The following is a 12,008-nucleotide window of genomic DNA, read 5'->3' as shown; positions in this document are numbered from 1 at the left end:
CTGGCCAAGATGGTGAAACCCCATCTGTACTAAAAATACAAAAAAAAAAAAAAAAATTAGCCAGGCATGGTGGCAGATGCCTCTAATCCCAGCTACTTGGGAGGTGGAGGCAAGAGAATTGCTTGAACCCGGGAGGCAGAGGTTGCAGTGAACCGAGATCACACCACTGCATTCTAGCCTAGGTGACAGAACATGACTCCATCTCAAAAAAAAAAGAAAAAACAACTTTTTCTTTTGAAATAAGGTCTTGCTATGTTGCCCAGGCTGGTCTCGAACTCCTGGCCTCAAGCAATCCTTCCACCTTAGCCTCCTGAGAAGCTGGAAGTGTTATTACTAATACCATCAGTTTTCCAGCACTAATCAGTAGTCATCAGCCCCTTGGTGGACCAGTGCCAACTGTACTTGGCTTATGTAGTTCTTTATGGCGCTTTGAGCAATTGTAGTTAAATGTGTACTTATTTGTTTAACATGAAGTCTGTCCTCCTGAGCTGGGGTATGCTTCTCTTGCTCATTCCTTAATTCCTGGATCGACAGATGTTTGTGGAATAGACTGAATGATGAAACATAGACCTGGACATCTTGCTGTGTTTATGGCTGGACCTTTTCTCCAGGATAAGAAGGAGAAAAGACTTCTCCCTGCTGGATCAGAGATCGTTAGTGCTACAAAACTGATGGTAGTAACATTTCCATTTCCTGCAAATTGCAACTGAATCAAAAGTAGGCCTCAAAACTGTGACGCTGAACTTGTTCAGTCAAGTCGACTTTGTTTTACCACATTGTTACATGAAATGCGCCAGTTTGATTATATAGGGAAGATTATTCCACAAACTAGTCCCTGATTAGGCTGACGACTACTGATGATAAAGCAGAATACTTCGACATGCTCCAAAAAGTTCTCTGTCTGCAGGGGAGACGGGGCCACCCTGGGGACTGTTTACTCCCACATTTGTAAGCATCAATAAATCGGACCAGGGACTTTATCTGGTTTCAAATGGCTTCTATCTTTTCTTTTTGTGTGTGTGTTTTTTGAGTCGGAGTTTCGCTCTTGTCACCCAGGCTGGAGTGCAATGGCATGATCTTGGCTCACTGCAACCTACATCTCCTGGGTTCAAATGATTCTCTTGCCTCAGCCTTCTCAGTAGCTGGGATTACAGGTGCATGCCACCACGCACAGCTGATTTTTGTATTTTCAGTAGAAATGGGGTTTCACCACGTTTGCCAGGCTGGTCTCAAACTCCTGACCTCAGGTGATCCACCCGCCTTGGCCTCCTAAAGTGCTGGGATTACAGGTGTGAGCAACTGTGCCTGGTGGTTCCTATCTTGTCTAAACAAATAAAATGAATCAAACTTTCAAATCCATCCTTTAAGAAAACCTTGCATACTGTGGGTAGGAGAGCAAAATAGTGCAGTCACTATGAAAAACAGTATGGGGGCCGGGTGCAGTGGCTCATGCCTGTAATCCCAGCACTTTGGGAGGCAGAGGTGGGCTGATCACCTGAGGTCAGGAGTTTGAGACCAGCCTGGCCAACATGGTGAAACCTTGTCTCTACTAAAAAAACAAAAATTAGTTGGGCGTGGTGACGTGCGCCTGTAATCCCAGCTACTCGGGAGGCTGAGGCAGGAGAATCGCTTGAACCGGAGAGGCAGAGGTTACAGTGAGCTATGATTGCAACACTGCACTCCAGCCTGGGTGATCCATCTCAAAAAAACAAAGAAAAGAAAAAGAAAAACAGTAGGGAGGGTCCTAAAAAAATAAAAAATAGAGCTACCACATGACCCAGCAATGCCACTTCTGGGTACATATCCAAACAAATTGAAATTAGGATCTTGAGGAGGTAGCTACACTCCCATGCTCACTGCAGCATTATTCACAAGAGCTCAGATGTGGAAACAATCTATATGTCCATTGACAGAAAAATTGCCAATGAAAAAATGAGGTAGCTGGGTGCGGTGGCTCACGCTGCAATGAGCTATGGTTGTACCACTGTGCTCCAGACTGGGCAACAGAGCAAGACTCTTAAAAAAAAAAAAAAAAGACTGGGTGCAGTGACTCACACCTGTAACACCAGCACTTTGGGAAGTCAAGGCTGGAGGATCACTTGAGCCTTGGAGTTCAAGACCAGCCTGGGAAAAATAGTGAGACCTTGTCATCACAAAAAATCAAAAATTAGATGGGCACGGTGGCTCGCCTATGTGGTCCCAACTATTCAAAGAGGCTGAGCTGGGACAATACTTGAGCCCAGGAGGTCAAAGTTGATGCCGTGAGTGTGATCATGCCACTGCACTCCAGCCTAGAAAACAGAGTGAGATCCTGTCTCAAAAAAAAAGAAAAGAAAAGAAAAGAAAACGTGATACATATGCAAATGGAATATTATTTAGCCTTAAAAAAGAAGGAAATTCTGCCATGTGCAACAACATGGATGACCCTCGAAAGCATTAAGCTATGTGAAGTAAGCCAGTTGCAGGAAGACAAATACTGCATGAGTCCACATACAAAGAAAGTATCTAAAATAGTCAGATTCATAGAATCAGAGAGTGGAGTGGTGTTCGCAGGAGGCAGAGGTAGGGAAATGAAGAATTACTAACCAATGGGCAGTTTCAATTATGAATAAGCTCTAGAGATCTGCTATACAGCACAGTTCCTAAGTCAACAGTAATGTACTGTACACGTAAAAACTGGTTAAGCGGGTAGATCTCACTTTAAGTGTTCTCACCCCAATATAATAAAACTAAAATAAAAGCTGTGACCTGAAAGGTAACAAATAATTTGAACCGAGTAGGCTGCATGCAGAAGCTCACGTCTGTAATCCCAGCACAAATCCCAGCAGTTTGGGAGGCCAAGGCAGGCAGATCACTTGAGCTCAGGAGTTCGAGACCAGCCTGGCCAACATGATGAAACCCCGTCTTTACCAAAAGACAAAAAAATTAGCCAGGTGTGCTGGAGGGCGCCTGTAGTCTCAGCTACTTGGGAGGCTGAGGCAGGAGAATTGCTTTAACCCAGGAGGCAGAGGGTGCAGTGAGTGGAGATCACGCACTGCATTGCAGCCTGGGTGACAGAGTAAGATTCTCCAAAAAAAAAAAAAAAAGGAAAAAAAATTGAAGCAGGTAGAAGTGAGATGTGGGAGTCTTATTTATGCCAGATCTACTCATATAGTGGATATGGCTCAGGTGTGGCGCATCGCATCACCTGGGAGTTTATTCGGCTCTCAGCCCTGGCTATTCAGGCTAAGCATCCTGTAGCATCTGGGAGTAGTCACTAATGCTGCGTCCCACAAGGAGGGATATAGGGTTGCTAGTGCCCAATGAACTTGAGCAAATAAGGCACACTGCAAACGTTTCCGGCTTAGGTCATGCAGGACAGGCTCTGGAGCAGTGCAGCCCTGGGTCTGAATCCCAGCTCTGCTACTTATAAGCTTTGTGACCTCAGGCACATTGCAAGGGTCCTCCAGCCCAGGTTTCCTTAGTGAAAAAGGTGCAGTGACTCCTGCCTTGGGGAGCTTGCCGGGAGGACTCCCAGGAGTGAGTATTAATGAGTGGCGTTAGCAAGGCATGGGGCACCTAGAGAGGTGTCGTGAACTGCAGCTATTCTTTGTCTCATATCATTACTAAACCCCAGCAAAACCACACGTAATGCTACAAGGAATAACAACTCAAATCTGCTGAGAACAGGAGCGCTTTCCACAAATGCCTAAGGGGCCAAGTGGACAACAGAAATGGGGTTGAGGGGTCCAGAGGTGCCCAGGAAAACTGGAGAGAAAGGCATACGCCACCTGCATAGGGCAGCTGGTACCCAGCTGTGGCCAACTGGCCAGGTCGCAGCATGCGGGCCCCACGTGATAGGACCTGATTTTTCAAGGGGAGATGCAAATCTGGGATTTTCGGTGATCTACCCATTTTTAAATGTAGGAAACTCATTCCAAATGTTCTCCATCAGGACATGGCCAGCAAGTGTCTACATGTCTACAGGCTGGATCTGCCCTCCAGACATCAACCTGTAATCCCAGGGACGGAGATCCAGGTTTACAAAGCACTTTCCCAGCTATCATTTCATTTAACCCTCACAGGAGTCACCTGAGGTGGGCACTGCGATGGCACCTTAGAAAGGTAACATGGCCGGGCGTGGTGGCTCAAGCCTGTAATCCCAGCACTTTGGGAGGCCAAGGCGGGCAGATCACGAGGTCAGGAGATCGAGACCATCCTGGCTAACACGGTGAAACCCCGTCTCTACTAAAAATACAAAAAAAACTAGCCGGGCGTGGTGGCGGGCGCCTGTAGTCCCAGCTACTCCGGAGGCTGAGGCAGGAGAATGGCGTGAACCCAGGAGGCGGAGCTTGCAGTGAGCCGAGATCACACCACTGCACTCCAGCCTGGGCGACAGAGCAAGACTCCGTCTCAAAAAAAAAAAAAAAAAAAAAGGTAACAACCGAAGCTCTGAGGAGTTACAAAACTTTCCCAAGGTCTCAGCGCTATGAAGTCTTCGGGTGGGGACTGAACAGAAGCTTCTGAATCTGAGAAGGCTTTTCAAAAAGCCTCTGGTGATTTTTAACCTGCAGATGCTGAGTGCGTCCCGATTCATCAACAAACAATGACTTTTACCAACTGCTGAATTCAAAACCCTGATTTTATTCTTTTGCCTTCTCGCTTGATAAATGACTAGTTTACCCAAAGAGAGAAACTTACAAAGTACTAATACGGAGATCTGAAAACAGTGACATCAGGTGTCAAGTGAAGGAGCTCTAGAAGATGCCACTGCACGCTGCCCCGTATTGGGGTGCCGCCTATCCTCCCTGTAGGACACCAAGAGGCCCCTATCCTGAAGCCGTGTCCACAGTCCTTGAGCCTGGCCTCCCGAGCTCGCTCCCCTCTCTCTCTGAGAACTTGGAATCAGAACAGGGAGAGTCAGGAGCTGAGTCACTGTCTGCTTTCTCAGCTTTACTGAGATATAATTCGCCTACCAAACAGTACACCTGCTGAAATGTACAATTCAGTGATTGTTAGGATAGTCATAGAGTTGTGCGATCATCAGTACAGTCAATTTTAGAACATATCATCACCCCAAAAAGGAACCTGGATCCACTGGAGCTCAGGCACTTTTATGGCTCAAGTTCAGGGTGATGTTTCTCAAAGTATGGTCCTAGGACCACTTACCCCTGAATCAGAGGGGGCTTTTAAAAATGCCCATCTGCCAAACATGGTTGATCCTACCTGTAATCCCAGGTACTGGGGAGGCTGAGGGAGGAAGATTGCTTGAGGTCAGGAGTTCAAGACGAGCCTGGGAAATGTAGTGAGAATGCACCTCTATAAAACATTTAAAAAAATTAGCCAGGTGTGGTGGCACATGCCTGTTGGCCCAGCTACATGGGAGGCTGAGGCAGGGGGATCACTTTAGCCCAGGAGCTCAGCCTAGGCATACAGCAAGACCCTGTCTCAAAATAAAACAAACAGATTATTTTTAAAATGCTGATTTGTGATCCTATTTCAATTTCAACCTACTGTGTAATCTCGGCTCACTGCAACCTCCGCCTCCTGGGTTCAAGCGATTCTCCTGCCTCAGCCTCCCGAGTAGCTGGGAATGCAGGTGCCCACCACCACGCCCGGCTAATTTTTGTACTTTAATAGATACGGGGTTTTGCCATGTTGGCCAGGCTGGTCTCAAACTCCTGACCTCAGGTGATCTGCCTGCCTCCACCCTCAAAGTGCTGGGATATAGGCATGAGCCACAATGCCTGGCCCTTGGAATATTATTTTTAATGCAGCAAATAAAACATGTAAGACTACAAAGAAAACCAAATTACACTAAAATACAGCTGGCAAAATATTTTTTCCATCCATTTGTGATACTGTAATCTATTGCTTCTTTGTGAATGCATTAACAGCTCTAGCAATCGGCTTAATAACTGCTGTGCTTTTAAAGGAAGAAGAACACAAAGAATCTTCTGAAATATCTTTCACATCTGAAATGTGATGTGAACATATTTGTTGATTTCTTTCGGTGACAAACTCCCAGCTACTGCTACTACTACTGTAGCTTTTTGCCTATAATTCATCGAGTGAAAGGTAAATTTCACTCAGACGTTTGTTAAAATAAAGCTGTCATTTTCCTCATCCAAATTCATGTCACTCTGCCAGACCCCCAGGGAGTAGGTGGACTGCAAGTTACAAGGACCTTTGCTAGGGAGGGTCCAGGAATTCCTCCTGCTGGGTCCCGAGAGTGGCCTCATTCTTTCCAACTCAAGCCTGGCTGTACATCTCTTCCATTCCACGAAAAACCCAGCATCCTTCCAACAGTGCCCCTCTTAATTTCTGCTATCTTTAGCTTCTGTTATTTGCCATCAAAATAACTTTGCGCCACCTTCTCAGTGCTTTCTAGAAAGTTTACTATGCGCAGAGGCACTGTTCTGACTTTGTGAGTACTCACTAACTTAATATTCACGGCAACCCAGAGAAGTGACAGTTCTTATCCTCATTTTATAGACAAGGAAACTGCAGCACAGGGATGTTATATTATTGCCCAAGAACGTAGAGCTGGAAGAAGGACGGGCCAGGATTGCATGCCGGGCATCTTGGTTCCAAGGCCTGTGCCCCTCCCCACTGAGCGACACCTCTGCCTTTGCAGTACAGAGAGCACAGTGGACTGAATGTTTGCATCCCCCTGCAAATTCATACACCGAGACCCTAATCCCAACGTGATGGTATTTGGAGGTGCGGCCCTTGGGAGGTAATTAGGTCCCAGAGGACCAATTGCTCAAAAGGCCAGAGAGCTTGTCCTTGCTTTTGCTTTCTGTCACATGAGGACAGAATGGGAAGATGAGCTGGTAGTCCCAGCTGCTCAGGAGGCTAAGGCGGGAGAATCACTTGAGCCTAGGAGTTCAAGGCTGCAGTGAGCTATAACTGCACCACTGCACTCCAGCCTGGGTGACAGAGCGAGACTCCTAAACAAACACACAAAAAGGCCAGGCACGGTGGCTCACCTGTAATCCCAGCACTCTGGGAGGCCAAGGCAGGCGGATGACCTGAGGTCAGGAGTTCAAGACCAGCCTGGACAACATGGTGAAACCCCGTCTCTACTAAAAATACAAAACTTAGCCAGGTGTGGTGGCAGGTGCCTGTAATCCCAGCTACTCGGGAGGCTGAGGCTGGAGAGTCGCTTGAACCCGGGAGGCGGAGGTTGAAGTGAGCCAAGATCATGCCATTGCATTCCAGTCTGGGCAACAATAGTGAAACTCCATCTCAAAAAAAAGAGACAGAGAGAGAGAGAGAGAGAAGATGGTTGTCTGCAACCTGGAAGTGGGTCCTCACTAGAACCCAACCAGGCTGGCACCCTGATCTCAGACTTCCAGCTTTTAGAATTCTGAGAAATAAATGTTGTTTAAGCCCCCAGTCTACGGCACTTTGTACTAGCAGCCTGAGTTGACATAGTACCTCTACTATTATAGTATGATCCCCACCCAGCAAGAATAGAAAATTTAGGAAGCAATTCAAATACCTAACTGGAAAACCAACACAAAGATACTAGATAGAATGTTCCTGCAGTTTCAGGTCTAAGAACACATATAACATTATAAGGCAGGTCAAAGGAAGACATGTCCTATGGTTCTGGTGAGGAAACGTACCGGAACTATTAATAAGGTAGAAAAGAAATTGCAGAGGAATTCCAGCAGGAACGATTCCGACGGCCGCATCTTCCCGTCGATATTAATCATCTTTGGAACTTCCGGAATGAGGCTTATAGCGGCTTTGAAAAAAGCATCAGCTGCAAGACAGAAGATAAAAGTCAGTATATGAGAACTCTGGGAAATTCAGTTGGCTTTCTTCTTCACATGGCCTGAAGGCCAGTCCTGAGAGTTAGGTGGAAGTCAGGCCGTGCTGAGGGCAGGTCCTAGCAGAGGGTTTCTGCAAACCATGATGAAGCTGGAGAAATATCTGCTTGACAGAGCACTGCTTCAGCTCAGAAAACCTCCGTTAAATTGCCTTTAGGTTATTAAGTGAAAAAAGCAGGTTGCAAATTTTTGTAAAAAGTCTAGAAAGGACAGTTGCCTGGGCTAAAGGCTCAACTTGGATTGGTTCATTGAATTCTCATGTCTACCACGCGAGGAGGGTGCTGTTGACAGGTGTACTTCACAGATGAGAAATAAGGGAAGGAAAGAGAAGCAATTCATCCCGCAACCGTGTCCTGTGTACGTAGAAGTTCCAGTGTTGGTGGTGGAGCTGCAGCTCAAACCCGCGTCTGTTTGAATCTATTCTAGTGCACACCATTTGTGTTAAATAGCCATCAAAATGTCTGAAGGAACACAGCACACACACACACACACACAGCTTAAAGACTTCTGATTGAGTAACATCAGCTCCATAGAATCGTTTGGGAAATGAACATATTTAAAGAGCTATGAAAAAAATCTGTAAAACAAGGAGACTTCAAAGGGAGCAAGAGAGGAAGAAAAGGAGTGGAGAGAGAATGTGTGTGCGCAACAGGATAGAGATGGGGTGGAAGGGATGAAGGACAGCAGGAAGGATGGGAGGTGGAGGGAAAGACGGAGAGGGAGAGAAAGTTCCTTCTAAAACTGCCAAGGTATTGACTGTGAGAAAAAGCCTCAAGGTCAAAACAATCAAAACATTGACCTGACAAATGAAATTTTAAACTATCCGACAAGATCAAATGTTTTCATGGTCCAAATGGACTTCCACTCCAAAACGACTTCCAGTGATGCAAAGAGAACACTGTAGGGGTGAACAGCACCCTGAATTAAAACAGGAACACCGGCCAGCACATCAGAGGGGCAAATGCAACAGCAAATGCTCACTTTCCTGGGAAGAAAGGCCTACGTTTAACAAGAAGAGTATGTGTCTGAAGATGGATGGTGGAGTTTTGCCATCTCTTCCTTCTTCAAAGGAGAGGGGTTAAAAAAAAAGAAACATGTCACAGAAAGACACTCCTTGTAAAGCTTTCTGAGTCAAGTTGCTCTGCTCTGGAAGCTTGCTCGCCTGGCTGTCTCCCAAACCCCAAACTCAAACCCCTTCCATATTTATTAAGCACCAACTGTGAACAGGGTACTGTCATGGGCAGGTGCACAAACAGGTGAAAAAAAGTGAGAGAAAGTGTTGACAACATAAACTGTGGCAATGAGACCAACATAATCATACTAATTAACAACTAGTTTTTTTTCTTTTCTGTGTGTGTGTTTTTTTTGTTTTTTGTTTTCCAGACAGGGTCTTGCTCTGTTGCCCAGGCTGAAGTGCAATGGCATGATCTCGACTCACTGCAGCCTCTGCCTCCTGGGCTCCAGCCATCCTCCTACCTCAGTCTCCCCAGTAGCTGGGACTACAGGAGTGCGCCCACCATCCCTGGCTAATTTTTGTATTTTTTGTAGAAATGGGGTTTCACCATGTTGCCCAGGCTGGTCGCAAACTCCTGTGCTCTATCTGCCTGGCTCGGCCTCCTAAAGTGCTGGGATTACAGGCGTGAGTCACCGCATTGGGCCAACACTTATTTTCTAAACCTGTTACGTATTTTGGTCTATGCATCCACTTATCTCAATTGTTTTGGGGAGCGACATTAAATATGGGGTTTGAGGAAAAGCCACCTGATGTCGGTTCTGATAGAGAAACCTTCCAGAAAGGGTCAGAGCCTGTAGGGTCTTCTGTCTTGTGACCACTAGTAAGACATGGCCCAACTGGGCGCAGTGGCTCACGCCTGTGATCTCAGCACTTTGGGAGGCTGAGGTGGGTGGATCACTTGAGGTCAAGAGTTGGAGACTAGCCTGGGCAACATGGTGAAACCCCATCTCTACTAAAAACACAAAAATTAGCTTGGCGTGTTGGCACATGCCTGTAATTCCAGCTACTTGGGAGGCTGAGGCAGAAGGATCATTTGAACCTGGAAGTCAGAGGTTGCAGTGAGCTGAGATCATGCCACCACACTCCAGCCTGGGCAACAGAGCAAGACTCTGCCGCAAAAAAAAAAAAAAGAAAAGAAAAGAAAAAAAGAGAAAAAAGACATGGCCCTACTTGTGGAACCTACAGGGGCTCCCAGGGCCTATCTTTAAGCAGTTCATTTCCTTAGTCCTCTGGCGTCCCACAGTGAAGTAAGTATATCATGAAACAAGGTTCTCAGTGGGAATGCAAATTCTTCTCAGAGCAACTTGAAAGACCATTTTTTTTTTCTATTTATGTGTTTGTTACTGACTGGCCCAGAGAATGTGCCTATTATTATGCCTCATGAAAAAGAGAGCAGCTTTGTCCCCAGAACTTGGCTCCTCTCACCCACCCCGCCCAGTTTCCACTCTAAAGGAGGGAGCTAAAATAAATAGTTATTTAAAGGTTGGGGCATGCGGGGTTCCAAAGCAGATTTTTAGTTCTATCCTCAGAAGACTTGCCCCATATAGAAAATATTGCCTGGAGACTTCTCAATCTTATCTTAGTAATTAGAAATCAAATCCTACCGCATGTGAGAGCAGTTTATCCTCATAGTTTAAAGTTCAGAATAATCATGTCAACTTCATGTAACACTTTGTTTTGTAGCTATTAAGAGCCATGGAAGATAATTTAAGATACAGTGGATTTTTTTAAAGACCTACAGAAAAAGGAGAACTCAGATTCCCAGTAGTAAAGAATATTGTCCCCTTTTTAAGTAATACCCCACAAGCACAGATGACCAAGGCAAAAATAGACAAATGGGATCACATCAAGTTAAAAAGCTTCTGCACAACAAAGGAAACAATCAACAAAGTGAAAAGAGAACCCACAGAATGGGAGAAAATATCTGCAAACTACCCATCTGATAAAGGATTAATAACCAGAACATAAGGAGCTCAAACAACTCTATAGGAAAAAAATCTAATAATCCGATTTTAAAAATGGGCAAAAGATTTGAATAGATGTTTCTCAAAAAAAAAAAAATACAAATGGCAAACAAGCATATGAAAAGGTGCTCAACATCATTGATCAGAAAAATGCAAATGAAAACTATAATGATATATCATCATACCCCGGTTAAAATGGCTTTTATCCAAAAGACAGGCAATGACAAATGCTGGTGAGAATGAGGAGAAAAGGGGACCCCTCACACGCTGCTGGTGCAAATGTTAATACAACTATTATGGAGAACAATTTGGAGGTTCCTGAAAAAACTAAAAATCGAGCTACCATATGATCCAGCAATCCCACTCCTGGATATACACCCAAAGGAAAGGAAATCAGTACATCGAAGAGATATCTGCACTCCTGTTTGTTGCAGCACTGTTCACAACAGCCAAGATTTGGAGGCAGTCTAATGTCCATCAACAGACAAATGGATAAAGAAAATGTGGTACATATACATAATGGAGTACTATGCAGCCATAAAAAAGGAGATTCTGTCATTTGCAACAACATGGGTGAAACTGGAGGGCATTATGTTAAGTGAATTAAACCAGGCACAGGAAGGCAAACTTTGCATGTTCTCACTAATTTGTGGGAGCTTAAAATAAAAACAGTTGAGCCCATGGAGACAGAGAGTAGAAGGATGGTTACCAGAGGCTGGGAAGGGTAGTGGTGGTGCATGGTGGGAAGTGGGAATGGTTACTGCGTACAAAATAAAAATAGTTAGAAGGAATGAATAAGACCTAGTATTTGACAGCACAACACGGTGACTCTAGTCAATAATTTAATTGTACATTTAAAAATAACTGAAAGAATATAACTGAATTGTTTGCAGCACAAAGGATAAATGCTTGAGGGGATGGATATCCCGTTCTCTAGGATGAAATTATCATACACTGCCTGCCTGAATCAAAACATCTCATGTACCTTTCCTTTTCACACACATTTTTTTGAAAAGGAAAAAATATATATTGTCCTGGTTCCACTAGAGGAAGGGAAAAGCAGCAAGTACATGGACTAGGTTTCCTCCACCCAAGTCCTCTGGGGTTCTTTTTTTTTTTTTTTTTTGAGATGAACTCTTTTTTTTTTTTTTTTTTTTTGAGATGGAGTCTTGCTCTGTCGCCCAGGCTGGAGTGCAGTGGTGTGATCTT

General features: G+C 45.0%; 1 protein-coding gene across 1 annotated transcript in view; it reads right to left on the bottom strand.

Annotated features, from left to right (window-relative positions):
- Positions 1-12,008, bottom strand: part of LOC105504495 (chromosome unknown open reading frame, human C16orf62) — a 180,737-nt gene that overhangs the window by 27,555 nt on the left and 141,174 nt on the right. The window contains exon 27 of the mRNA XM_011931960.1: positions 7,584-7,753. Coding sequence (XP_011787350.1) covers positions 7,584-7,753 — 170 coding nt within the window. The remainder of the gene's footprint in view (positions 1-7,583; positions 7,754-12,008) is intronic.

This window comes from Colobus angolensis, unplaced genomic scaffold (assembly GCF_000951035.1).
Source record: "Colobus angolensis palliatus isolate OR3802 unplaced genomic scaffold, Cang.pa_1.0 Scaffold92, whole genome shotgun sequence".
Classification (NCBI taxonomy): domain Eukaryota; kingdom Metazoa; phylum Chordata; class Mammalia; order Primates; family Cercopithecidae; genus Colobus; species Colobus angolensis.
The sequence above is the reverse complement of the archived record's forward strand: the minus strand, read 5'-3'. Positions and strand labels throughout refer to the sequence as shown.